Below are 27,809 nucleotides of genomic sequence, written 5' to 3' on the forward strand. Positions count from 1 at the left end.
GTTTCTTGATCCATTCTGCCAGTCAGTTTCTTTTAATTGGTGAATTAAGACCATTTACATTAATGGTTATAACTGTTATATATTGGCTTATTGTTGACATGTTATCTTTCTGCTGTTGCATCTTTACCTTTCCATTCTGTTTAATTGTCTATCTTGCTTAGTGCTTTATTCTTTGCAGGGTTGGATTGGTGATCATGAAGTTCTTCAGCTGTTTTTTGTCATGGAAGTATCTTATTTCTCCAACCATTATGAAGGACAGTTTTGCAGGGTACATCAGTCCAGGTTGGAAGTCAATTTCTTTTAGGATCTGAAATACTTCATTCCATGCTCTTCTTGACTTCATTGTTTGTATTGAGAAGTCTGCTGTAATTCTGATAGGTTTTCCTTTATAGGTGATCTGTCTTTTCTCTCTGACAGCTTTTAATATTCTGTTCTTATGTTGGATTTCTGGGATGGTGATTATTATATGTATGTCTCAGTGTAGTTTTATTTTGGTTACGGCTACTTGGAGTTCTATATGCTTCACTAATCCATGTGTCAGTTTCCATTCTCATGTTTGGGAAATTTTCAGCTATTACTTTTCTAAAGATCCTCTTGGCATCCTTTATATTGTCCCTTTTTCATTTATCCCTATCAATCTTAATGTTGTTTTTCTTTGCATCATCTTATAGCTGTTGAATTGTTGTTTCCTGATTCCTTGTTATTTTTAAAAGATCTTTCCTTACCTGTTCACTAGATGCATCTTGTGTTCAAGGTCTGAAATTCTATCTTCACTTTTGTTGAGGCAGTTTTGACAACTTTCAATGGAATTTTTGATTTCCTGTATATTTCTTTGAATCTGCTTCATGTGTTCTGTTTGTTTCTTATATTGTTCATCCAGGGATTCTATCTTTTTGCTTTGTTCCTCTAATGTTTTAACTGTGTCTTCTTTAGATATGTTCAGCATTTCTTTCATTACTTTTATCATTTCTTCTTTTACCTGGGAGATTATTTCTAATTTGGATTCCTTTAAAGCTTCCTGGATTTGCTTCTTCATTTCAGTTGCTATTATTTCAGGTATTTCAGGTGTATGGCATATATTTTCTTCTATGTACATGGCTCCTAGGCTTTCTTAGGATGGGCTGGAGGTTTCAAATTGTATTATTTTAGTCTTTCATCTTGTCATTTTCCTATATTTCCGTGTTTCAAGTGTTGTTCCAAAGTTTCCCCTGGACGTATTGGAAATCACCTTCTATGCCCTCAACTCATGGGACTGAATGGAGGTTGATGAGCATGATCCAGTCAGGCCCACAGGACCTCCCGGGCCACCTCTGGGGTTCCAGAAAGCTGGGCGGGCTCCTAACCACTGTGTGTGGTGGTCCATAGCTCTCCCTGGGCTAGCACTGATGCACTGGAACTCACCTCACATGCCCTCAACTCCCCTGATTGAAGAAGGTCCCTGGGTGTGGTCTAGTCTGGCCTGAGAAACCTGCCAAGCCTAGTCTAGTGTGGCTGGAAGCTGGGAGTGATGATCTTAAAACTCTCCCTGGCTGGCACCGGCGAGCTGGAACTCACCTTGCACAGCCCCAGTTTCCTGGATTGAAAGAAGACCACTGGGTGTGGCCCAGCCAGGCCATGAAATCTGGAGAGCCCAGTTTAGCATGGCTGGAAGCAGGTCCTTAACCACTAGGAGCGATGATCTTAAACTCTCCCAGAACCTGTGACAGTGTGCTGGAACTTACCTCAGGCAGCCCTAGTTCCCCAGATTCCTGGACTGATTTCTCGTGATTTCTTGCTATTTTTCTTTTCATGGTTGCTAATCACAATCCTGTCTTTTATATCTGAGATTCTGTCCTCACATTGGCTCATTCTGCAATAGACACTTTCAATGGAATTTTTATTATCTTGGACATCTGCTTGAATCTGTCTTATGGATTGCATTTTTTTCCTATGTTGGTCATTTATGACTTCCATCATTTTCTTAAGCTCCTCTATTTTTTAAAATCTGTATCTGCTGTAGTGTCATTAAGCATGCATTTTCATTGTGGACACCATCTCTGCAATTATCTGAAAATTATTTCTGATTTGATTTTTTTGAAAAGCCTTATTCAATTGCTTTGTTGTTACCACTTCAGAAAGGCCAGCTGGGTGGCTTTCCGTTTGTCCCACCTCAGTGGTCCCTGGATTTGCCTTTGGTGAACTGAATGTCTACGATTACATCTTATTTAAAGGTCTTCTCATTTTCTTTTTTTTTTCTCTTTAATTTTTAATTCCTGAATTGATTCTTGTAGATTGCCTATGGTGAGTTGTTTATTACTAGTATTTAAAACTCTTAGGAAATGAGTTCTTCTCCAAGGAGTCTTCAGGTGTAGATGATTTTGGGGTGTAGTCTGTTTAGCACCTCTTCAGTTTGTTGGGGATGACAAGTTGCTGCCAGCCCCTGGTTCTTTGGCACTGTGCCACAGTACCTTCCACAATCCTCAGTCAGTTTTAGACTTGGAATACCAGGAAGAACAACCAGTTGGAACCATTGTGCCACCCCTGGCTAAAGCAGCACCACTAGCAAGAACAATAGCATTAAACACAGCCTAGGAAATAAAAGCTGAGATAACTACCACTTTGCCACCTTTGATACATGAGCCAGATTTGTGGTTATATAACAAAATCTAAAACAAATCAGACAAAAATGCTTATAAGTCTAATTTTTTCTTTTGGTTCTTGCTTATGGTGTTCTTTTTTCCCTGTATGTCTAGTTGTTTTTGACAGTGATATATTAACTTGCTTTGGAATTTTAAGAATTTAAATGGGTTAGATACCCTAAGAGATAATTTGCATTTGCTAGTATGTTTTTAAAGAAATTTATTAATATATTTTTCTTGTGTGTTGGTCTACTACTCAGATCTTGATTTCTTTATAACATTACAAGGACTCTTTGGAGAAATGGTTGATTCTGAAGACAAGACAGGGAAATTACAAAAATAGCCTGGAGGATCCATGGGGGTCAGAAAATTTTCTTACAAAGTGACCCAGAAAGGATGCAAATGTATCAGAATTGGGAAGCAATTTAAAGAATCTTCCACTAAACATATTTGTGGCAATTTGTGCAAATAATAATCAGAGTATGGTTTGTAATTTAAAATAAGAATACATAAATCTTAAAGTAAGATTACATAAATCTATACTGATTATAACTAGCTAGCCAGTTAGAAACAGGAAGAGAAGCTCCTCCCTACATTAGAATACCAGTTTATAGCTGACAAAGAAATGATAGATAGAACTAACCAGTTCAAACAAGAATCACAGATGCTGCCAGGTAAGGTGGTGCACACCTGTGATCCTAGTCTCTTGGGAAACTGAGGCAGGAAGATTGCAAAATCAAGTCCAGACTAGACAACTTAGCAAAACCCTATCTCAAAATGAAAAATACAGAAAGTTGGGAATGTAGCCCAGTGATGGAATGGTGCTGGATTCAATCTCTAATACCAGAAAAGAAAATCATGCATTCTAGGCTATCGGGAGAGAAGTTTGATGAGGAATGAGACATGTACACGGTCTCGAAATACCTCTTAACAAATGACTTCTTAATTGCAAAGGAACACTACTAACATTATAGTATAGAAACTTGGCAGGCAACATCTTCCTCAAGTAGTTAAAGCTGATATACTGCATAGTGGGACTGGCTACCATGATGTGCCTCATAATATAAGGCATCAGATAATCCCAATCTAAAATTCTGCAAAGTTGACTAGGTTGTATATCTAGAAGATCAAGGGTTTTTTCCTCCTGTGGTGCTAAAAATTGAACTGAGGGCCTTGTACATGCTAGACAAGTGTTTTCCACTGGCAGCCCCTGAGACAAGGCTTTCAAAACCAAAGAAAGATTGAGGAACTGTTCCAGATTGCTCACTGACTCAATGCAGTGCATAGTCCTTGGCCGGATGCCAAGGGAAATGGACCTGCAAAAAATATTGTTGGGACAATAGACAAAATTTATGACCTGCGGATTACACAGTGGTATCAGATCAATGTTAAATTTCCTGATTTTGAATTGCACTGCTATAAAAGATAATACACTTGTTAGAAAATAGCCATGCAAATCTTAAAGAACATAATATCTACAAATTATTCTTTAATACTTGAGGAGAGAGAGTACATAGGTATATAAATACATAGAAATAGAAATAGTACAAATTGGCATGGGTTGATCTGTTTCAAGAATATAAATTCTTCTTTCTATCTTCTTTGCAACTTTTCTGAATGTTTGAAATTATTTCAGGGTGAGGATGGAGCTCAGTGGCAGAGCACTTGCCTTACATGTGTGAGGCTGTGTGTTGAGTCCTCAGCACTACAAAAAGTTATTTCAAAATTAAGTTAACCAAAGCTTGAGAAAACCTGGCCGACAGTCAAAGGTCGATGTGAGACCCGCTGATGTAGCCCATACTCAGTGTCTGTAATCCTTTCCTGTGTGTTTGAGAAGGATGAGTGGTCCCTAACTGCTTAAGTACAGAGCTTTACACATCCAAATACCCAAATTGGCATAAACGCCTGCCTGGAAAATGCAAGGGCCTGAGTTTCATGGTACAGGAAAAAAAAGTTATTATACAAATATTTTAAAATCATTTTTGTCTAAGCTATTGATGAAGGCTGTGTTGAAAACATTTGCTACATTGTAAACCTGTCAACTGTATCCATTTTTGTTTTACACAGAAGCTATTTTCATTAACTGCAAATGAATTTAGAACTGTTCATTATTCCTTCACGCACGTTAGATTTTTTTAGTCTTTTTGAGACGGGGTCTCGCTATGCAGTTCAAGCTGGCCTTGAGCTCACTTTGTAGCCCAGGCTGGTCTCGAACTCGCAGCAATCCTCCTGCCTCAGCCTCCCAAATGCTGGTATTACAGACGTGAGCCACCACGCCTGGCTCTGCACTTTAGATTTTATGTTAATAGTAACTTTCCTTTCTCTCAAAGTCCATCTGGAATTTTCTAGTGCAGGCTGTGGGTGGTGAGTACTGATTTGGTTTCTGAAAATAAAGCCTTATTCTTGAAAGGAAGTTTTTCTAGGATAAAATTCTAGATTGACAGGTGTTTTCTCCCAGGATTTTGAGGATATATTTCCTGCTTTTTCCCTTTATGGTTACTACTGAGAATTTTGTGCCAAGTGTATAGGCCTCCTTTTGCAGGTGATCTCTCATTTTCTTTGGATTTTTAAAGAACGTTTTCTTTGCCTTCATTATGTCTAGTGTGGATTTCTTTTCACTTATCCTGCTTGCTATAAATAATGTTTCTTCTACTTATGAATTCATCCTTTTCTTTAGCCACTTGGTTTTAAATATCACCTCTATTTTTTTCTCTTTATTCTTTCTGTAGCGCCCATGAGAGATTATTGCATTACACTCTGACACCCGTATCTCTTTTTCTCTTCTTCATAACTCCCACTGCTGAACCTTCTGAGCTATATTCTGGGTAACACCCTCAGCTCTTCCACCAGTTCCTTAACTCTTCCTTAAACTATGTAACCGTTAACCTTTCAACTGCATATACACTAATCCACATATGTGTCTCATGAATTTAACCATGAGTAATTGTGACACAAAATAAAAATTCAATTGAAAGTTTAACTACGGTCCTTACTCTTATTCATTGCACAATTATTGTTACTTTCTTGCTAAAACTAAAAATATTGTAGAAATAGAATGATGGATACATTCCTTTGAGTTTACTGTATTTGCTCAGTCTCGTAGAAACAGCTGGAAACTGGGTATTGCATTGAGAGCCCTCCCCTCATTTTGGTTTTCTGTTTCTTCTCAGAGTGATAGGAGTGGCAGTGAGTATGGAGATTTCCAATTAATGAAGGAAGAAAGTAGGGGGGACACCCTGTTTTGCTAGGCCCTTCAGTCCTTTAGGGTCCCAGCTGAATGCCGCCGTACGTGGAGATGATGGTGGCACTGATGCCTTTGCCTGACGGAGGTGGCTGTGGCCTGCAGTGCCAGCGCCTCTCGTTCCCACTGAGGGCCGGAAGCAGCTGTATTAGCAGCGGGGAACCAGAGCCAGCAACAGGGCCTGGTTAATAAAGGAAGAAAGAGTAGGCCCTCCTGTTATCCATCCTTACACCAGTGTTCTCCCGTCTGCCGGCATCTCTCCTCCTTCTCTGCACCCCTTGGGAAGTTCACTAAGGATTTTAGTGAGAAAAACTCATTGTTTAGGAAAAGCATCCTCTTGTTGTGGTTTTGTATTTATGAAAATAACACTGCGCAGGCCTGGCCACTTTCAAGTGTACCACACAGTGACGCTCAGTGCACTGGCAAACTGCTGTGGAGCCGTCACCACAATCCATCTCCAGCTCTTTTTGTCATCCCAGATTGAAACTGTATCCACTTAACAGTAACGTCCCACCTCATCCGCTCAGCCCCTGATAATCACAATTCTATTTTCTGTTTCCTATCCTAGACGGTTGTCAGAACCTCCTATAAATGTAAATATCTAGTATGTGTCCTTCCGGGTCTGGCTTATTTCACTTAACATAGTGAAATAACATCTCATATGCAGGTTTTTTAAAAAAGAGTTATTTTTGCACACAATGTCTGCTGTTGGGTGCTGACTTCAGGCAGCTACGTGCTTTAGGGCCATTGAAAGTTAACCTTTCCCATCTTAGTTACTTTTCTCCGTGCTGGGGCAAAATACCCGACATCCACGAGTTAATGGAGGGAAGGTTTATTGGCAGAGGTTTTAGTCCACAGTAGGCTGGTTCCGAGGAAGGCTGGCATGGCAGAGGGACGGGGCAAAGACGAACAGTCCATGGTATGGAGCAGACCTCCCTTCCCCTGTCATCCCTTTCAGGACGAGTCTGTTGGTTGGTGCCACCACACCAAGGTGGGCCGTCCACACTCAGAACCACACTAAGCCAATCAGTGGGCTAATTTAATTATCACACACCCTTAATCTATAGTAATACATATAGTAAATGTAACCACCTCCAAAAACTCCACCTGTGAGCGCACAAGGCTCTCAGGGCACATCTGGTCACAAGCTTCACCCCAGCCTGAATCTTTACTGTCAGGCTTCCCACTGCAGTTTTCACAGTTACAGCGTGGCCCAGGGAAAGCAAATGAAAATGCTATGTGTCTGCCATATGTGATGTTATTCTGAATTAATTTCAACAGTAAATGTGAAATACTGATTCATTTTTCCCAACAAGATTTTAATATGTGCCTTGCACCTCTGAGAAGCATAAAACTCCTGAGATGAGTTTTTCCCGTAGGGATTGCCTAAAGAATTTAAAGAATCTTTTACTCTCTTATAGAAGAATTCATTCATGCTTAGAATAGAGACAAAGGAAGATAGCCTAGATAAGCATAAAAAAGTAAACCGTTTCCTCTAACTTCACTGAAGGTTCACATTTGAAGCAAAGGAACGGCCCACTGCGTCGCTCCCGTCTGGCATGTTCACTGTTTGGAGCCCATTGCTGCTTTTTTTCCCACAGCATGAGACATTTCTTTTCATCTCCGTGGACTGCCCCAAGGGTATCTCCACCAACAGATATCCACTGAGAAGCCTGAAATATGCAGGGTAGGAAGAGCCTTGGGAATGAAGATTTAAACATAGAACAGGAGACTAAAAGGCAGTAAGCTGGGTCCCCATGCAGACCTGATTATTCAGAATACTTAAAATGATTGCTTAAGGGTAGTTGAGAGGTAGACAAAATAGATGGCGGCTGCATAACTTGTATTTTTAAGCTTCAGAAGGGAAAATTTAAAGCAATCTGTAAAACAAGTTTAATATAGGAAGGTGAATTGTATGAGCTGAATTGTGTGGCTTTAAAGAATAATGGGTGCACTGCTCCATCTTTAAAACATGAAATTCAGGTTTACTTTATGGGCATATTTGTATTTATGGTCCTTATAGATCTTCTGGGAGCTGAAATAAACACACACACACAAACACACACATGTACGCACACACAACAAATCACCTTAGACTCTAGATTTGTGAGATAAAGAAAATTTCAAGTTGCTTTGGAATATAAATGGAGAATTTTAGCAAATTAAGCCAAATATTACCATTTTACCTCCATCATACAAACATAATTTTGTAGGACTTGCACGATGACCTGAATGTTCTAATTTCTGCCAGTATTTATTTGACATAACATTCTATCCCATCCTGGTAATGTAGAAGATAAAGAACAGTGTGACACTATGTGACAAGAGGACTTCCTTTCTGACTCTCCACAGCTGCCTGTAGGAAGAGATGAGGGCTGGGCTGGGCTTCAATGGTAGAATGCTTGCTTCACGTGTGCAAGGTCCCAAGTTTGGTCTCCAGCGCCGCTGGGAAAAAAGAAAAAGATAACCATGTGTGATCATTAATCCTACATTTTTAACTTCACTAGAGTAAGAAATTCTTCGTACACTGGCCAAGTACGGTCCTGAGTGTGTTTGAGAGAACACAAGGCATGACTTTGGGTACCGTGTGTGGCCCCAGGCCTGCTCCTCTCTGGAGCTGCTCTCTGTCTGCTTCCTGGCTGCAGTGAGGTGACCGCCTTTCCTGTGCTGTGCCCTGCTACCATGGCACATACGTCTTTGAGCCAACTGATCTTGGATTCAGTATCCCAAAATCTGGAGGCAAATTAAACCTTTCCTCCCTTAAATTGTGATATTTTGTATTTTATTCCAGAAATAGGAAAAAAAGCAAACTAACACAGAAAGTTGATACTAGAGGAATGGGGTCATTCCTGTGACTGTACCCAACCATAAGATTTAGAAGCCTGTGAAACTGGTTTGTGGGAGGAGTTTGGGAAGGTCTAAAGGCAAGAGAAGCCCTAGAAGGCTATAAACAGACCTTGATGGGTGGGTGATTCAGAAGACCAGACGCTGATAGAACTGCAGACAGTCAAGGCCAAGCTCAGGAGCTTTCAGTTGGGAACAGTGACTCCATTGGCAATTGGTACAGAGGTCATGTGTGTTACACTCGGGCAAAGAAATTTGTGTCCATTTCTGCCTATGTCCTGAGACTGCAGGAGACTAAGATTCAGACAGTGGATTAATTAGTTTCAAGACAGCTCAACATTCAGGCTGTGGCATAGGTATTGCTGGCTGCTTTTAGCCAGATTGCGGTGAGAACAGGGTGCTGGCTTTACTGGCATTTAGAATGCAAGAATTGTGGGGTCAAGGAGGCTCCCACCCAGATTTCAAATGAAGCTTAGAAGGCCAGGCAAGGAGCCTCCGAGAGTGCAATACGTAAAGCTGTGACAGCGAAGCCAGTGGTGCACTGCCAACTCCAGGAAGTCAGAGATGCCATGAAAATGAAACATCTGCTGGGGAAAGCTGCAAGCTGTAAACAGACCAGCCTAGGAGAGAGGCCATGTGGCTGCAACCAGCAAGGCGACAGGCACAGGGCTGCCTGTACCCTGTGGATTTACATTTTACTGTCAGGAGTCCTGGATGCCAGATCAGGAACTACAGGGTTTTGTGTTTATCCTGCTGAGTTTTGATCTTGCTTTGGTCCAATTCCTTCTATGTTCTGACTTCCTTTTGTAAAAGAAATGCTTATCTGTGCCACTGAAACTTAGAACTGTGTAATTCGTTTTTTATTTTTATTTACTTATTTTTATTTTAAAGAGAATAAAACCAAGCAAAATAAAGTAGAATAAAGCCAATCAAAACAAACCAGTGTAAGTGACACAGGACTTCAAAATAATGCAATCAACAGTGGTTACCATAATGCTTCTTCTTGTCTTCAGAATAGCTGCAGATACCTTCAGACATAGTAAAAATCAAATAAAACAGAACAACATAGGACCAATTAAAAACAAAACAATGAATGCAATAAAAGACTTCAAAACAAGATAATGGTAAATCCAAAATGACTACTAGAATATGTCTTGCTATCTTTGAAATAGCTGCCCATGCCATGGGATATAATAAAATCCAACACAACAAAACAGAATAAAGCCCAACCCAACAAAACAATGAAAATGATACAGGACTTCAAAACAAGATAATAGGGAATCAACAATGGCTATCACCTTCAGGAGATTCCCCATAGCTGTTGCATTGTGTACTGTTATCCTCTCAGTAGTTGTACAGACTACTGGCTTTAGACCTGCAAAGTCGTTGAAACACTAAACACGACAAGCATTAAATTGTATTTTACCTCAAAAGCTATCATTGAAGCCTGTGTTTCCCTGGACCAGCTGGTCACTTACAGCAGGAATTTGGAAGGGTTGGCTCTTCTTGTTTCCCAGCCCCTGTGCTGGAAGGGGCTGGCCTCTGGCTCTCCCCCACAGTGGCTCATGCATGGCGCCAATTTGCAGGGAGAGCTTGCCTCTTGGTCACTTCTTGTTCTCGTCCCTCGCAGTCAGCGAATGGCACTGATCCACAGGAAAAGGCTGGCATCTGACTGTTCCCCCAGCAGCCCACACATGACGCCAATTCACGGGGAAGGCTTGCTTCTTGGTTACTTCTTGTTCTCTTCCCTCACAGTTCATGAATGGCATGTGTTTTCATTTTTATAGAAGTTCACAACCAAGAGTTTGTGTTAAGTCTCAGAAGATATGTGGAGTTCTCAAAAATTCTGGAACTCTTTTTTTTTTTTTTTTTTTTTTTTGGTACTGGGGATCAAACTCATGACCTCACACCTGCCAGGGAAGTGCTTATAGCACTGAGCTAAAGCCCCAGCCCCAAAATTCTGGAACTCTTGAAACTCTCAGGAAGGGATTGCTCCATTTCCAGTTGTAAGTGGGATAGTTGTGTTGTGTTAGAAGGAATCACGAACTGGCTACTGGCTTAATCTGAAGTGTGGTTTAAGGAGATGTGTTTGATTGTGAGTTGACATGTGGTGGACTGTGACAGTTAAGCCTGATTTGTCAATTTTATTGGTTTAAGAAACACCTGGTAGATTCCTGAAGCTGTTGCCAAGTGTGTTTGGGTGGGTCACAGCAGTGTGACTTTGGTAGGGCCTGACGCCCCTAGCCTGTTCCTCTTTAGCACTGTGCTCCCGCACTGGCCAGCATGGGTCAGCTGTGCCTTTCCACCAGAGCACTCCTGCCGTGGAGCTCACAGGCCACAGCCCCAGGAGCCACGTGGATCTCTCCTCCTCTAAACTGTGACTATTGGGCAGTTTGTCCCAACAATGGAAAATCAAACTAATACACCACAAAACGGTGTCAAACAAGTTATTCCTAGGCACTGAAAACCTCTGAGGGGGAGGAAGAACAGAGGACTACACGTTTAAACCTAGGAATAACTGTGTGTTTTGTGTTTTGTTTGGAATACCTTCCAGCTTTGTAGTGGTTTGTGAGCCCTGGGATTTCAGAAGGTGTTTGGGAATTGATTGGAGACACTGGTTTTATAACCAAGTAATAAACCGATGACATGTAAATGTGCATATTATAAGTTCACTTCAAAAGGAAAGGGCCTTGGGCCTCCTTCCACGTGACTACGGAGTAAGCGTGGGGTTGGAGCCATTCGGTGGCACTGGCCACCTCCTCTCAGTTGACCTGTATCTTACTTGAGCCTCACTAGCATGCAAGGTGGGTTCAGCCATTTGACACGTTTCCATTACTTTTATTCTCTTCTGTATATTGTTTCCATTATATGTTTTATATTGATTGTTTAGAGACAGAAAGCAAAAAAGAACAAGAATAGTGAGATACAAGTTAAGGAACTTTAAAATGACAATAATTCTAAAAATCTCTCTCAAGACACTCTTTACCAGAGTCATAAATTACATTTATCTGATCAAACTTCTTGTAGCACATATCAAAATGTCTTTGCACAGCAAAAATTAGTAACAAGAAAAATTGTGGCTATTGTATCCTGTTGACTTTTTTTAACAATAAACACAAACTGATGGACACCCTGGTTTTTGAGGGAGAGAAGCAATTCTGCTGGTAAAGCTCAGTGTGTCATCTTTCCTTCACAAAGTTATAGGAATAATCCAGTTGTTAAGTTCAAAACAAGTGATGGGTCACAAAAAGAGTTTTTGTCTAAGTTGACGTAAGTAAATATAGTTCAGTTTCAATTTTCCTTTTAATATATATTCTGTCCCCAAACCAAACACGGATAAGAATTATTTCATTGGGCATGACACATAGCTATAATTCCAACACTCTTGTAGGCTGAGGCAGAAGAACTGCAAGTTTGAACACAGCCTGAGCAATGTAGCAATATCTTGTTTCAAACAAAATTCAAAAGGGTTCAGGTTGTAGCTCAGAGGAAAGGCCCTGGGTTCAATCCCCAGTACCACAAAAAGAAAAATGATCGCCTTTAAACTTAATCATGAAAAAATCTGTTTTTCCTACAAATGAATGAAAATAAAATAAAAATATGTCTATAGATGAAAAAAGTAAAAATGGTTCCTATGTTCTAAACGTACACAAATAATATTAAAGACCAATCTTTAATAATGTGATCATTTATAATCAAACATTTTACTTAAATTTTCTTCCTCATTTTGCCACAAGGATGTCAAAATAATTCAGGGAGTGCAAAATTATGTGTTATGGTAAAATGGGCTTGGAGTTTTAAAAAAATTAAGACATATTGGGCCATAGAGATAATCATTTTCTTTCAGAATCTTTTTTAACATTTTATTTTTTTATTTTAAAGAGATTGAAAGAAAATAAGATAATAAAAATGATACAGGATTTCAAAACAACTTGATAGGAAATTGAGATAATTGTACTACTAATTCCCATAGTCCATGGAAAGAAACTGGTTGCTTATAATGTTTGAACTGTTTTGTATGCCTGTGTCTTGTAATCTGAGCAATTGTTTTGAAGATAACAATATACAGTACAGTGACTATTGTTAATTTTCTGTCAGCTTATTCAGAACTATTTTAAACGCAAAAATTTTTATAAAAATGTGTGTGTTATAGTGAACTAAATCTTACTCCTTCCTGTCCCTTAGGAAATATTCACAGTTTGACGATGTGGCAAAGGAAATTCCATTTCGCCCCATTTAATCTCTTTGAGGGTACTCATTTTCTGTTAGATTGCATATTACAATCTGAGTCCTGAGCTCGAACTCCACCCTGCTGCACTGTGGCTGGGGGCAGGTGGCACAAGTGTGGGCATCAACAAGACAGAGACGAGATTTGGAAGAAAACCCAGCAAAAAGAGAGGCGCTCTCTCTACCCGCCGCCACCCATCCTCAGGAGCCACACAGTTGTAGAGAAGAAATGAGTCACACACTTCGACCAACGTGCTTTAAGCAGAAGCGAAAAGCTCGCTAACCTTGCGATTCCAAAGCCACTTTAGAAGGGCAGCACCAGCGACTCTAGTTCACTTATGGTTTATTTTAAGAAATGCTGCATCATCAGCTTCTTAACTTAGATGGTGATACCACGAGTAAACACACACACCAAAGAGTTTGGACCAAATGCTGAATGTGAAAGAGGTTTAGGAATACCTAAGTGAATTTATTCTGTTTAATGCTCCATTTTTATTTTTGCATGTATAAGTATGTGATATGTAGTAATCTATGTCTATTTGATTTATAACAGCACTTCCAGTATGTATAAGATAAAAATTCTCATCATGTCATAGTTTAAACTGCAGAATTTGGGGAGGGAATTGACTTTTTACAGGGGGATTAAATCCAGGGAGCACTGAACTACTCCCCAGCCTTTTACACTTTTTAAATTTTGAGGCAGGGATTTACTGAGTTGACAAGACTTTTGTCAAGACTGTGATCAAAATTATGATTCTCCTGCCTCGGCCTCATGAGTAGCTGGGATTACAAGTGTGTGCCACATACCTGTGCTCTTGTGTATGTGTATTTTAAAGGGTGGCAATCTTTGTTAATTTTTCTTTAATATTTTTTGATTGACACAATAATCATTATACTTATGGAGTAACTTACAGGGTCTTTAATTTTTCCTTAGTTGTACCTACAGTAATGATACCTCTTCTAATGACAGCATTTTAGATTCAGTGTACAGAGCTTTGCAATTAAGAGCTAGTAGTTTCCTATGTTCTCTATAAAATGAAGAGCTAATAAACCACTCACATTTAAGACATTTGAGAACTATATAACGTTTATAACTACTGCTGGTTTTATTTCACTTTAACAAACAGCGACAAGCTATTACTTTTATTTCACAAACTATTTTTTATAAGACGTTTTTGTGGTGCTGGGGCTTGAACTCATGGAGTGCTGAGCTATATTCCCACCCTTGTTATTTATTTATTTTTTTGAGACAGTCTCACTAAGTTGTCCAGGTGGGCTTCAAATTGCAATCCTCTTGCCTCGGTCTCCTGAGGAGCTAGAATTACAACCACTGTACCTGGCTTTCCAAGACTTTTAGTAGCATGTCACCCCTTTATGAAAGTCCCCACGATGTTTCTTGGCAGGAGGTTTCCAGTGGCTTGGGTTTTTTTTTGCATGTACCATTTCCTTGACACTATCTTGTTTCCTCTGCTAGGGGTGCAGGCTGCATCTTTATTGAAATGTTCCAGGGTCAGCCTTTATTTCCTGGGGTTTCCAACATCCTTGAACAGCTGGAGAGGATCTGGGAGGTAAGAGGAAAAAAGTCTTCTTCAGAAAAAAAGAAATACCTACTTGTCAAACTTGGAACCGAATTTGCCTTAGACCCACGTGAAACAGACGGTCTGCTTCAAGACATGGCACTGTAGCTGAAACCTAGAGAAACTGTTTTTTGCCTCGGGGATGGTAGGGTGGGAGTGACCGCAGTCCCATCGCAGCCCACAAGGCCGCTGATCTGACCGGGGTCTCCTGCTTCCTGTAATCATCACTCTTTCAGCTTCTGGAGGCAGTTTTTGCATACTGTTTAGGCCATCCTGCTTTATCAGCCCATCCCTAACCCTATCCTATATTTGGCTCTGGATTTTCATCAACTGAATGAGACACCCAATTTTCTTGGACCCCCTGATTAAACAGAGACTTCCTGTTAATTTGAGAGAAGTATCCTATTCATCATGCCACTCACAGCCAAACGCCTGCCTGATGGCATGTATGTGTAATTCTGTTTCTTTCATTATTATCCGGCTCTACTTCTTTTTCCTAGGAGGTACTTGTTTTTATGTCCGTTATGTAGTGCTGTGACAATCAGATTGCGGTCATCTGTATGTTTGCTTTTCGTGGTGACTTTAATATTGTGTAAAATAAACGTCACATAAAGTTTTCCAGGTTGGTCGGTGGTGACTGCCTCATCCATGGGATGAATCAGTTCTGGTGTCCCGCTGCACTCTGGAGTGACTGTTGATGACTGCAGTGTTGTGTGTATTTCTAAAGGGCTAAGAGAAAGGGCTAGGAGAAGTTTTCATCACCAACAAAACAAAAAATATCAGATGTTTAAGGAGCTATGCTTGCCCTGACGTTAACAATATACAATGTATACATGTATTGATACACCATATAGTACCCAAAGATATGTACTTTTAATGTGGCTATTAAAATTAAATGAGATAATTGTGTGTGTGTGTGTGTGTGTGTGTGTGTGTGTGTGTGTAACTGAGGATTGAGACCAAACTACTAACCCAACACTTTTAAAAAGCTCCTTTTATTTCGAGACAGGATCTTGCAAATTTGCCCAAGCTGGTATCAAAGGTGAGATCCTTCTGCCTCAGGCTCAGGGGTTCTGAGATTACAAGCACTCACCCTTGCTCCTTGCTCATTGTAACCATTCTTAAATCCGCTGCCTTAAATCCGTTAACACTGCTGTGCCACCGCCATCACCATGCCCTACAGGGAGCTCTGCAACTGTTGAGTGAGACCCTCTCTACCCTCCTTCCGCTCAGCCTCCTGGCCTCTAACCTACTCCCATCTCCACAGAGGGGCCTGTCCTAGGGCGCTCACAGCAGTGGAGTTGGAAGCATTTGGCTTTCTGTAGCTGGCTTGTTTAAGTCAGCATAATAGTTTTGAGATTCATTCAGTGGTAGAGTATGTCATGCTTTTATCATTTGTTTTTCTGAATCTTGTTTCTTGGCTCCTGCCTAAGAAAAAAAGTACTTTGCGAAATGAAGACATTGCGTAGAGATTAATCACTGGCAGTGAATGTTCTTTTGGAAACATGGGGTGTTATGAAGAAACATGGAAAAAACTGAGAAGCATTCATGGATTAAAACATTTCTTCAACTTTTCCTAGGACTATTTATAGCAAGACAGACGAATGATACCTTTCAACAAAGCATTACGCTGTGACATCTTCTAAGCTGGGAGCAGCTTAATGTAACGACTCTGCAGTCAGAGCCCTGAGTTGAAACGCTAGCCACTTCCTAACTGTGTGTTTGGGCAAGTTATGTAGCAAATCTGAGCTTTGGTTTCTTATCAGTGACTTTCAAACCTTGCTGTGAGAATTTCACAAGCCCAAATGTCCACCAAGCACGACGCACCTGAAGTGCTCCATAAATATTTGGTTTCTTCCCTTTTCATATAAGTTGTTAAAAGGATGTTTCAATAACTCAATTGCCAAGAAGCATTAGCTGACATTTAACCTGACCGTTCTCTTCTTCCATTTAGTGGAACTTCTTCTTGTCCATAGTAGAGGAAGTGTAACTAGCATCCCCTAGACCTCACACTACAGTGGCTCTTTACAGATTTAAAAAAGGTTCCAGTTTTATTTAATACTTATCAGACATCCACCATATATAAGTACTTTCAAAGGCTTATAAGAACCAGGAAGTAGCCAGGTGTGGTGGTGCATGCCTTTAACCTAAGCACTCAGGAGGCCGAGGCAGGAGGATCACCACAGGTTTGAGGCCAGCCTGGGGCTTCATAGTGAGTTCAAGATCAACCTAAATTACATAGGAAGACCCTGTCACAAAAAAGAAGAAGAAGGAGGAGGAGGAGGAAGAAGAAGAGGAGAAGGAAAAGGAGGAGAAGAAGAGAAGAAAAAGATGAAAAAGAAGAAGAGGAAGAAGAAAAAGAAGAAAGAAGGAAAGAAAAAGAAAGAAAAGAACACACAAGTCATGAAAAAAGAAAGTTAAAAAAATGCAGGATCTGTGTTTTTAAGTGTTGTTTAGTCCTGGTGGGCTGACATATAAATATATGGAACAAACACAGACTGTAGATATGTGTTGAAAGACACTTGCATAAATAGCTAATGTAAACTGTAACACCAAAATAAGATGTGCTGTTAGTATATTTGGGAAGCAGTATATTTGAGAAGAATGTATGTGTTGCTTGTGTTTGAAGAGTTGTGTATAACTGATTTTTTAAATCTTGCATACTATTTCAATGACCACACATTTGGAAAGAATTTCTTTTTTACAATTCTTTGCATCCAGCATAGCACTTAGAAATCACAGGACAGAAAGAATGTACCAGATGCTCCCTGGACCTCATGGCCCTCTAGGTATCAGTGCAGCTTTGAGAGCTGATCTGGTGAGTAGTGCTGGCCACCTGAAGGCTATGTTAGGTAATTCAGTGATGAAAGACGTCAGACATGAATCTGTCTAAAGTACCAAAACTGGATGATACAGCAAAAGCAAACATGTTTTAACACATTAGTCCAACAGGTTTTGCCCAGGAAGCCACGTTCATGTTTACCACCATCTTTATCAGATGCTGTAAATCAAAAGGACTTGATTTTGACATTTATGGCAAGTTATTACAAATTAGAACAACTAAATGTATTAGAAGGAATACTGGCCCAGAGGCAGGACTGATGAGTTCTGAAGACAGTTCTCACTTTAGGTGTGAGGTACAGCAAGTGTGAATCCAGCCTTCCTGGGTCACAGCATCCTCAACTGTATTTGATTCCCTGGCTCTGAGAAGCTGTGATTTCTATAAGTAAAGTTTAAGAAGAACACAGGTGCTCCAATCGGCTGTGACAGTGGCATTTTCTTTGTTCGTTATGTCTTCCCCCTCGGTTGTTTCTCAAGTTTGTACAGTTGCCTAGTGCATGTTAACTTTCAGCCTGTGCTTCAGAGATAGTGCTACGGTGATTGGCTGGGTGTTATGAGCACCAGGAGTTCAGGTTCCTTAACTCTTAAATTTTCTCACGGTTCTATCCAAGCAGCTGTTACTGTATCTGTAGTTCCACACTCTGAGGAAAAAAACAAGAAAATCACCACACTCCACGGCCTTGCTGTTTTCTATACTACTACATCTCAAGTAAGATAGAATTTATTTTTCCTAGTACAGTGACTGGCCCAATGATAGGTGCTGAATAATAATAATAATAATTGTATTGCACTTTGGTCTCCATATGTAAAATATAATAGTAACTGATACATATTACAAAATTCAGGCCATGCAGGAAGTCTTCAGAGGTTACATAAGGAAAGAACAGCCAAGAAGAGTCTATTTAACTGTGTATTCAAGATTTTTGTTTTTACAGGTGAGGAAATAATGTCCCAGAGTAGTTTCAACATACCCAAGGTCACAGATGAAGTTACAGGAAAAATTCCACAGAAAGAAAAGCCTAGTGGGACGTGGAACAAAGCCACTAATGTTACATTGGATGACATCACGATGTCCGTGCAAAGCTTACCCTTGGGGCCGTGTTCCACTTCTGAGTATCAGTGCTTCTGAGCTTTGGGTCTGAACTGGTTTCTTCCTTTTGTAATTGACAAATTAAACTTGCATGCCTTCATCACGCATGTGAGTTATTTGTACAGCACAAGATAGGACCCAGGGCTTTGCACACACTAGCCAAAGGCTGCCCCACCGAGCTGCACCATGGCTCCCTGGTGATGCACCCAGGCACACACTGCACGATGGCCATGTCACTCCTCACACCTACCATTCTCGGTGATGAAGACACTTAAAACCTCAATGACTTTCAGAAACTCAATACTTTATTATTAGCTGGTGTCATCATGTTGTCCTATGGATCTCTCAGGCTTATTCCTCTGATCTAATTGAAATTTTTATCCTTCAAGCAATAACTCCTCACCTTCCACCCTGCAGTTCTAAGTAACCAACGTTCTGTCTTCAATTTCTGTAAGTTCAGCTTCTTTAGATTCCATCTATAAGGGAGGTCATAAGGCATTTTTCCTTCTCTCCCTGGCCTGTGTCACTGAACATATCTTACAAGCTTTATCCCACGGTTGCCACAGGATAACAGGATTTCCTTCCATTTTAAGACTGAATAATACTCTATTGTCTTCATGTACATTTCTTTATCCATTCGTTGATGGACACTCAGTTTCATATCTTGGTTATTATCAATAATGCTACAATAAACATGAGAGTATAAATGTCTTTTCTACATGTTAATTTCATTTTCTTTGGATACACACCCAGGACTGGGATTATTGGATCATACAGTAATTCCATTTTCTAATTTGTTGTAGAACTTTCATACTAAACTTCACAGTGGCATACTAATTAATGTTTCCACCAACAGAATGCAAAGGAGACCTTTTTTCCATATTCCACCATCTTTTTTTTTAATAGAAGCCATTCCAACAATCTTGAAATGGTATTTCTATGTTCTGTGGTCCTAACCAGCATTTCTTTAATGGTTAATGGTGTTGAATATTTTTTATCTGTTGACCATTTGTGTGTCTTTTTTGGAGAAATGTTTAAGATTATCCATTTTTGTAATCAGATTGTTTAGGTTTTTAATCAGATTATTGAGTCTTTTGAGTCTTTTATATACTTTAGATATTAACCCCTTATTATATGTGTGGTTTGAAAATATTCTTTCATTTCATAGCTCATTTCTTTATTTCCTTTTTAATTTTTTAGCTTTGTTTTGTTTTTAGATTTGTGCCATCTCATTTGTCTCTTTTCATATTGTTGCCTGTTCGGTAAGTCAGAAAATCAAACAGATTACAGATAGTTCCTGAATTTGTGTTTTACTAAACATGGTTTGCATAAATAAAATAGGACAGCTATTTGAAGTTCTGTGGCATTTGATATGAGAATCCTTGAGATCAATGGGCCTATTCTAAATTCCCCAACCTATAGCTACATTTTTCTCTAGTTACCCTGAGATCTCATTTTTAGGAACAAAAACAAAATGAGAAGTCTTAAGTCTTCATTTTACCGTTTTTCTGGTCTGTAGAAGTGTATGCACATACACATTTATGTGTTTGTGCCTAAATAAAACTCTCAACAGTTCCTAACCAGTTTTTTGAAACCTAATTCTTTCAATAAGTGTTTTTGCAAATAATCCTGGATTTGGTTCTAAAGTTGGAATAAACTATGGAGATTTTAAAGTCCATTAATCAAAATGCCTTTCGTTTCCATTCCAACAAAGGCAGGTCAGCAGCCCCTCCAGCCACTGAGGACCGAAACATGGAACTCACTGGCCACCTTGTTCGAGCCTCCAGGAGGGTAAACAGCAATTCTTTGTTTTCAGTTTCCCAGAAGGCGAAGGGAAGAGTTAGTCATTTTCTCGAGTGAAAAAGAATCCTACAATTTTCAAATAGAAACTATCAAATTTCTAAATAAAACTATGTTAGGTTTTTGTCTAAACCTCTAAAATCCGACTTTAAAACTTTTGACATAAAATTTTTCAAAAAGTTTGGTATCTCTTTTGCTGCCATTAGCTAGACATCAAACAGAATTATCACAAGTCTGTTGATGTTCACCTTAAAGAAAATATGGATGTGGTTATTATTTCCTGCATTGTTTTCTCTTCATTATCTTTGCTTTCTTTTCCTTATGTTTGGCCAGTCAACAAAAGATGAATGGGTACCCATGAATCACACCCACTTGTTTACACATGCATCTGTGCAAATACAGAAGATGCTAGGCTGAGAAAGAAGAATTAGCTTCTGTCCTCTGGCTCTCATTCACAAAAGAAGAATTAGTCCAGTTGGTTTTTCAAAATGCATTCCAGGACTCTTAGTCTTCCCTCAGGCTCAGAGTGGCTGATAGAAAACCCTATAATCCTCTCAGTTGCTTTTTAGTTTGCTTAGAAAATGGATCAAAGCAGGAGATTTTACTGGGTGGCATGATTTTTTAAATATATATTATAAAAGGGAAAAGAACACTTCAGTGTTTTTTTGTTTGAGGACAAGTTTAACAGGCCCCCTAACGTCATCCAGAGACTAGTCAGCACATTGATGAATTTGGGATTCTGCACTCTTCCCTGACTACGTGTGGTCATTGCTGGACAGGTAATATCCTGCTGTGAAAATTGGGTCGGCATCTGTGTTTATCATGTTGCAGGCAGATCCACTGATCCTTTCCATGGGAGAGGTCTCTCAGGAGTTATACTGAGATGAGCTTCTAAGAGTTACACTATGGTGGTGCAAAAAAAGCTACAGTATTTCATAAAAATAGTGTTATTCAAACTCCCAGATATAACTGGGTGTGGGCTTTTACTATTGTCTTTAAAAGATGGTAAGGTGTTGCCTATAGGGGAACAGACAATGACTCCTCCAGGCAAACAGTCTACCAAAAGACTTACTTCACACAACATCTTAATTAAAAATTAGGGCTTCGATTTATTCATCTAAAGTATACCAGTTCTTTTGCAAATGATGTTACCATTATACTCCACCAGTGAAAAACCAAATACCACATTCTAAGCTGCTGAACGCAAAGAAAACAATACGCAGTGGATGTGGTAGAAGGATGAGGTTAAGCACAGGCGTGTTGGCCCGTGCTCCACTGTCTGGAAGTCAGTAATCTGAGCCCTTTTAATTCGAGCACATCTGGGGACAGCTGAACACCCAGGCCCCAGCGCAATTTAAGCTTTCAAGTCTCCTCTCAATCTGCTGATGGTAATGTGATGTAAAGCAAAGGGATGGTTACTTCTGTTTCTTTATATCCCTGATTGCCAACATGACATCCTCGCGCAGAGCAATCATGCAATAAATATTTGTGCATGAGAATGAATTTAACAGAGGCTGTATCATCCACATCAGAATAACAAGTGTATTGATAAAGACAGGTTTAGAACCATAGGGATACACCAGAGTTTGTCCAATAGACTAAAAATACATAATGTGACATAATCAAATTTCTTCCACATTCCTCTCTGCTCTGTTCCACCAACCTAGTCTGCCACCTAACCTTTGTCTTTCTCTGGTTTTACGTAGGTGTTAGGAGTCCCTACTGAGGATACCTGGCCTGGAGTTTCCAAGCTACCTAACTACAACCCAGGTAATACCGACTCATGCTTCTGAACACTCTGAGAATTAGCAATGTCAGGAAAGCATTACCACTCAGAGAGTGCATCTTGTATTGTGATCTGAACAGTCGAGATGGATTTCTAGACTCCTCTATTTCCTGACTAATCCTTTTATGAGAAAGACATTGAAATAATAGTTAAGGTTAGTTCTCCAACTCCAAATAGTAAGATGAAAAATAATTTGAAATGCCTGTTGCTGTGAATTCCATTCAATTGCAAATACACAATAGCTCAAAAAAACTAAAGACTAAAAAGGTGGTCTTTTTTTGTGCATCATGAGGATCAATGTTTGCTAGAATATTGAGCCTCATAAAGTATAGAGAGAAAGCTAAAGCATCACCAAGAAGTTAGAGGTTTGCAAGCCCTGCAACAAGCCAGCTAAGTTGTCTTTAGATTGCCCCTGTCAAGAATTCACACATTGACTCTAGACTGGGCACTTTTTCATATCTGTCACGTAGTTCGTCTTCCCAAACTGCCTGGTGGGGATAGATTTGGAAGTGTTAGCAATGTTGTTCATGGGTGAAGCCTTTGAAAAGTAATCTGAAGGCCTTACCAACAGTCAAATTACCTAACAGTCGCCTCAAGGACATTGCAACAGAGGGAGGTGACACGTAATGAGCCCGAGGCTAAAGAACCATGTCAGAAGCCAGAGAAGCAAGTAAGGAAGGTGTCAAGCCAAGTCACTCCTGCCAGGAGGAAGAGGCAGGTATGGACAGCTAAGGACAAGGGCAGGATGAATGAGCTCTTGGTCAGATTTTCCAGTCTTTGTATCTTTACATCATCCCAGTACTAAACTCCAAATCTTTCCAAACTGTTGCCACTGCAGTATTTAGCATGATATCATCCTGCAAGGATTCCATGAAAACAAGAAATTGTAAGATGAAAAATATAGTTAAAGAAAAAAAAATGAAAGACATAGCCTGAGGAGGCCCCTCTTTTAGTTCAGGATGTCATACTTTTACTCAAACAGCCAGACATAGGGATCCATCATCTTAAACTGACCAGATTTATAGAAACCCCAAAAGAGAGCTGCACCCTAAATGACCGTCTTCGTTGTTAACCTGCCTTAGATTCATTTACAGGTGTTTATAATTTCTGTTTTGCTAGATTTCAGTACCTAATACAAATGCCACTCTGGCCATAGGACTTAGAAGTGCATTTTTCCCTTTCCTGTGAGATCTGACAAAAAAGTAAAAGCTTCTTGTGGAGCCCACAGTCTAGTCTGTAGGAGCTCCTGCTCAAGTTACCAAGGCTTCCTGCCTGTTCTTCTGTGCATTCTTTTCTCCATTATGGTGAAAATGGGGCCCCTTTCCTCCCCTAGGCTTCCTGCCATGGATATAAGTGAGTTTAGAGTCACAGAAAACATTTTGGGTGATGTCAGTGCAAAGTTGTCACGGTGAGCCATGACATTCCTTCCCCCAAACTTCACACATTTCGGTTTCAGGTTGGTGTAGGTAATAAATGTGGATCCTTAATACAAAATGTCTCGATGAGAACAGTGATGGTAGAAATGTGGCCATAATGCTTCCCTGCCAGGTTCTGCACTAAATAAAATAACTAGACTCTAATAAAGCAGAGAGAAATATGTTACATTTTCACTTTGTTGTCATGTCAAAGTAAGGTGCAATTATTTACTTATGAAGAAAAATTCTCCAGGCTTTATCAGTCGGGCTCATACTTTGCATAGTTTTTCTAGTAAAGGCTCAATGTAATTCAGATGAGTCAAAAAACTTTAAGCACCTACTGACTGCTGGTCACTATGCATGGTGCTGATACTACACAGATGGATATGGCGCTTCTTGGATCTCCAGAGCTTGGTCTAACTCACTGGTCGCTCTCCTTCACTGGTTCTGCTTGACCGTGGTGCTCCTTTGGAGGCTAGCTCCCATGGAATTGGGCGGCTTGCGGCTCTGGGCCGGGTTGAGCTTGTGAAAGGAAAGGAGTGGTAGCTTTGGCTCAGCCAAGAGGTCTAAACAGGCCTTGTCAGCCTTAGGACTCCAGCGTGTCCTGGGCATCGGCTCAGTACTATTAATGACCCCATCAGGAGGTCTACGGTTTAAAGAGCCATCAAGATCTGTCCAGGAACATCCCCTTATGAACCCGTAAGTCCCTCTGAAGTCCCCACCCAACCGCCCCCATTCCTGAGCTGCTGCTGTGGCTTCCACATGCTTGAATTCCAAGAATCTAAGGGGAACTGAAGAGGAGGTGGGAGCCAGAAACGTGTAGCCACAGATAAGAACTGTGTTAACACCATTCAGAGCAAGATTTCCGCTGCTTTCTTTTCATTCCAGATAGTGGTGGAAGCCCTTCAGCATTGAAGTCAGATAGTTCAATTTTTTGAATGTAGTTTTTATTTTTAATTAACACATAAAAATCACTTACATTTATGGGCTATAGTATGACATTTCAATACATGTATACAATGTGTAACCAGAGTAATTAGCATGCTGATTGCCTCAAACATTTTTGTTCCTTTGTGGTGGAACATTAAAATCCTCTTGGCTATTCTAAAATACTCAGTGGAATGTTGCCGCCCCTGGTTATTGTGCTGCACTGTAGGACATCAGAACTTCGTCTCCCTGTGCACCCATTAACCACTCTCGCCCAGTCCTCCGCCATGCCATTCCCAGGCTCTGTGAGGACTACTCTATTCTCTGCTTCCATGAGATCAATGCTTTAGGCTCCACGTATAAGTGAAATCTTGTAAGCTTGCCTCTTGTCTTTTTTGTACCTCACTCATTTCACCTAACACATCACCCTCCAGTTTCCTCCAGGTCGCTGCACATGACAGGATCTCATTCTTCTTCCTAACTGGTGTTCCACAGTGTACAGTACCTTGTCTTTACCCATTCGTCTGTCAGTGGACACTTCAGGGATTCCACGTCTTGCTGCTGTGAATAGTACAACAATAAACATGCGGGTGCAGATGCCTTTGACACAGTGATTTCAGTTCCTTTGGCTGTGTACCCAGCTGTAAGATGACGGGATCATGGGGTAATTCTATTTCTACTTTTTTTGAGAAACTTCCATACTTTTTTCCATAATGGCTATACTAATTTACACACAACAATTCTCATCATTGGTGTGTGAGAGTTCTCCTTTCCCTGCAGCCTATCTAGGATTTGTGGGGTTTTGCTTTTCTTTGTCCTAACCATTCTAACTGGAGTGAGGGTGTATCTCACTGTGGCTTTGATTTGCATTTTCCTCATGTTCAGGGATGTAGAGTACATTTCATGTGCTTGTTGTCTGTGTCTTCTTCTGAGAAGTGTCCTCTCTTTCAAGAGTTTGTTCCTTCCTTAATAATTAGATGATTTTTTGTGTGTGTGTTTTGTGCCATTGAGTTTTGAGTCCCTCATGTATTCTTCAGCCAGTACAATTTGGGAAGTGCTCAGGCGCTCTAAACTTGGGAGATCCATCCAGGGTTCATCCATATGTGCGCTACCATTTCTGTGCCTGGTCTAGGTTCTGTCTAGGACAAGATAGTTTCTGTTCAGTTTATATGCAGGTTTGTACAACTCGCCCAGGGCTGACTCAGCTGTAAGTTTTCCCTGCCACTCTCTCAGGCTCTCGTGGGGTGATAGCTGATCCAGCCAGCAGTACAGACTTGTGCCTGATCGAGTCTGGCAAGGTGAGCGAGGGGTATCAATTTAAAAACTGGCTCCTTCACTCTTCTTGTCTTCCTTCCTTCTTCCCTTTCACCCTCTCTCCCCACTTAAAGCAAGCTGACTGAGAACTCTATGTCCCCCACTTCAAAGGGCCAGTTGTCTTATTTTGATGTGGGCAGATTGAGAAGTAGGCTTTGAAAAGTAGGTCTTTTTTTGTTTAATCTTTTCTCCTGGGATAGCTTTCAGAGCAATATATCCACGTGTCAGTGAGGGGGTTCTGACGAGACCAGACTCTCAGCAGGATCATTCTCGAACAGAAATATAAAAGTGAAATATTAAAAACCCTGGAACGTGAACTCCATCTGCAGAGTAGCCAGTGTCTTGCCTGCTTGCACCATGGGAAAAAAAGATCTTGAAAAAAACAGAGAGGAAAAAAGTGCTTTGAGTACAAGGTTTACAGATTTAGTAGAGCATTGTAACATCCCCTCAAAGAAGTGGGTGTTGTTCTGTGACCCCCCAAAATACTCCTCCTTTGACTCAGCAGCCAGAACACTCCCCCTCTCCCTGCAACACACCCCTTTTTCACAGGCTAACCGAGGTGCCCTGATTGGTGAACAATAAACTGGTCACACTTGCTAAATGACTACCATCTTTCACACAATTCGCCAAGACCCATTAATCAAACTGGCGGGAACTGGAGCTCTGCTGGCCTCTGCCGTGGAGGAGGGGAGAGAGTTTGGTGATCCTTCACAAGCCTCTGTCCACAGGAAGCAACAACAAAGACAGGCATGCTGGGGGAGTCCTCCTTCAGCGAGTCTGGAAGGTTATAGCCCCGCTTGGTGCCCTCTCAGATGTACTGGGTTTGTGGCTCAGAAGATCACAGAAGCTTAGAACAAACCAGATGCTCACTTGGGCTAAAAGCTGCAAACACAGACTAAAGTGTGAATTTAAACTGTGGGTCTCTCTAGACATTTTTACAAAGTTTCTGCAGGAGTCCCTGTCCTCTCACTCTCCAGCAGTTCGGGATCATCTGAACAGATGATGTGCAAAACCATATTGTGTGGGTTCACTCCTGGGACAAACAGTATACAGCCAACACAAGATGCAGAGAACTGGTCAGCACCAGTAAAAACAAACTGGCAATGTGTTGGTCTAAGCATTCGAAGAACGTAAAAAATAGTTCATTGTCAGAGGGAAAAAGATTAAACAACTGTGCTTTTAACCATAGTATTTCCTGATTTTTCTTTTCCAAATACCCTTTAAATAGATTTTCCGATGGCAATCTCGAGCTGATAAGATTTTACCTTGAGACCAATTAGCTATGGAACTGCATAGGGCTTTCGGAGGATCGGCTAAATATTTAGACATGTCTTGGCTAACATAAACAGTGCCCGTGCTCCTCTGGAGGCTGTCGCCATCTCATTAGATGAGAATAAAGAGAAACTTTCTTCTGCCCACATGATTGCAGCCCAGTTGTGGTTTGTAATGTGTCATTGATTGTTTCATCCGACTCCTTGTGCTCGCCTGAAAGGGTCTGTGGTGGCTCTGTTTGCTTCCTTAAACACGGTTTTTGAAAGCACTCATGCTGTGTGAGCTCAAATCCTAGCATTAATGTACCGCTGAGTTCATTTCACCACACTCAAAAGCATTGAGTTTAAATCCCTCTCAATTCCATTTGAGGCACCAGAAGACTTTATCCTTCTCCACTAATGGTTCCAAGTTTACATCTAGATCCTGGGGGTCAAGGACAGGAGAGGATTTAGAAATAACAGCGCATGATATTAGTCAATGCATTTGCCAAATTGGCAATTAGTTCCCGATGTGCGTGCAAAGCATTTTACTCCTGTCTCTTTGATGCTTGTTCCCATAGAGGAGGAAATAAGAGTCCAGGGAGGCCTTCAGACTTTTAAAGAAAATATCTGCTGAAAATCATGCCTGATTCATGACATGAGCTCAGCTGCAGGGAGGCATCCGGGATTATCCTGATCTTGGGTCCCAGGAAAGCCTGTCTAACATGGGAAGCGTTTCCAGTGGAGCATCGTAGTGAAAATCAAAAGCCAGGAAAACAGTACAAAAAGCCGGGCCAGGACCAGAATCAGAGATGCTGAGGCAGCGGCTACAGGTCCTGCCCACACCCCATTGTTTTTCAGAATGCTTGCTTTTTCAAC

The 27,809-nt window shown here is 40.6% G+C and overlaps 1 protein-coding gene across 5 annotated transcripts in view; it reads left to right on the forward strand.

Moving 5' to 3' along the window:
* Cdk15 (cyclin dependent kinase 15) overlaps positions 1-27,809 on the forward strand; it is a 146,850-nt gene that overhangs the window by 86,221 nt on the left and 32,820 nt on the right. For all 5 annotated transcript variants that reach the window (XM_063237255.1, XM_063237257.1, XM_063237256.1 and 2 more), the window contains 2 exons: positions 14,405-14,498; positions 21,945-22,008. In XM_063237255.1, coding sequence (XP_063093325.1) covers positions 14,405-14,498; positions 21,945-22,008 — 158 coding nt within the window. The remainder of the gene's footprint in view (positions 1-14,404; positions 14,499-21,944; positions 22,009-27,809) is intronic.

This window comes from Cavia porcellus, unplaced genomic scaffold (genome assembly GCF_034190915.1).
Source record: "Cavia porcellus strain 051 isolate PalLab524CR breed Dunkin Hartley unplaced genomic scaffold, mCavPor4.1 scaffold_26, whole genome shotgun sequence".
Taxonomy (NCBI): domain Eukaryota; kingdom Metazoa; phylum Chordata; class Mammalia; order Rodentia; family Caviidae; genus Cavia; species Cavia porcellus.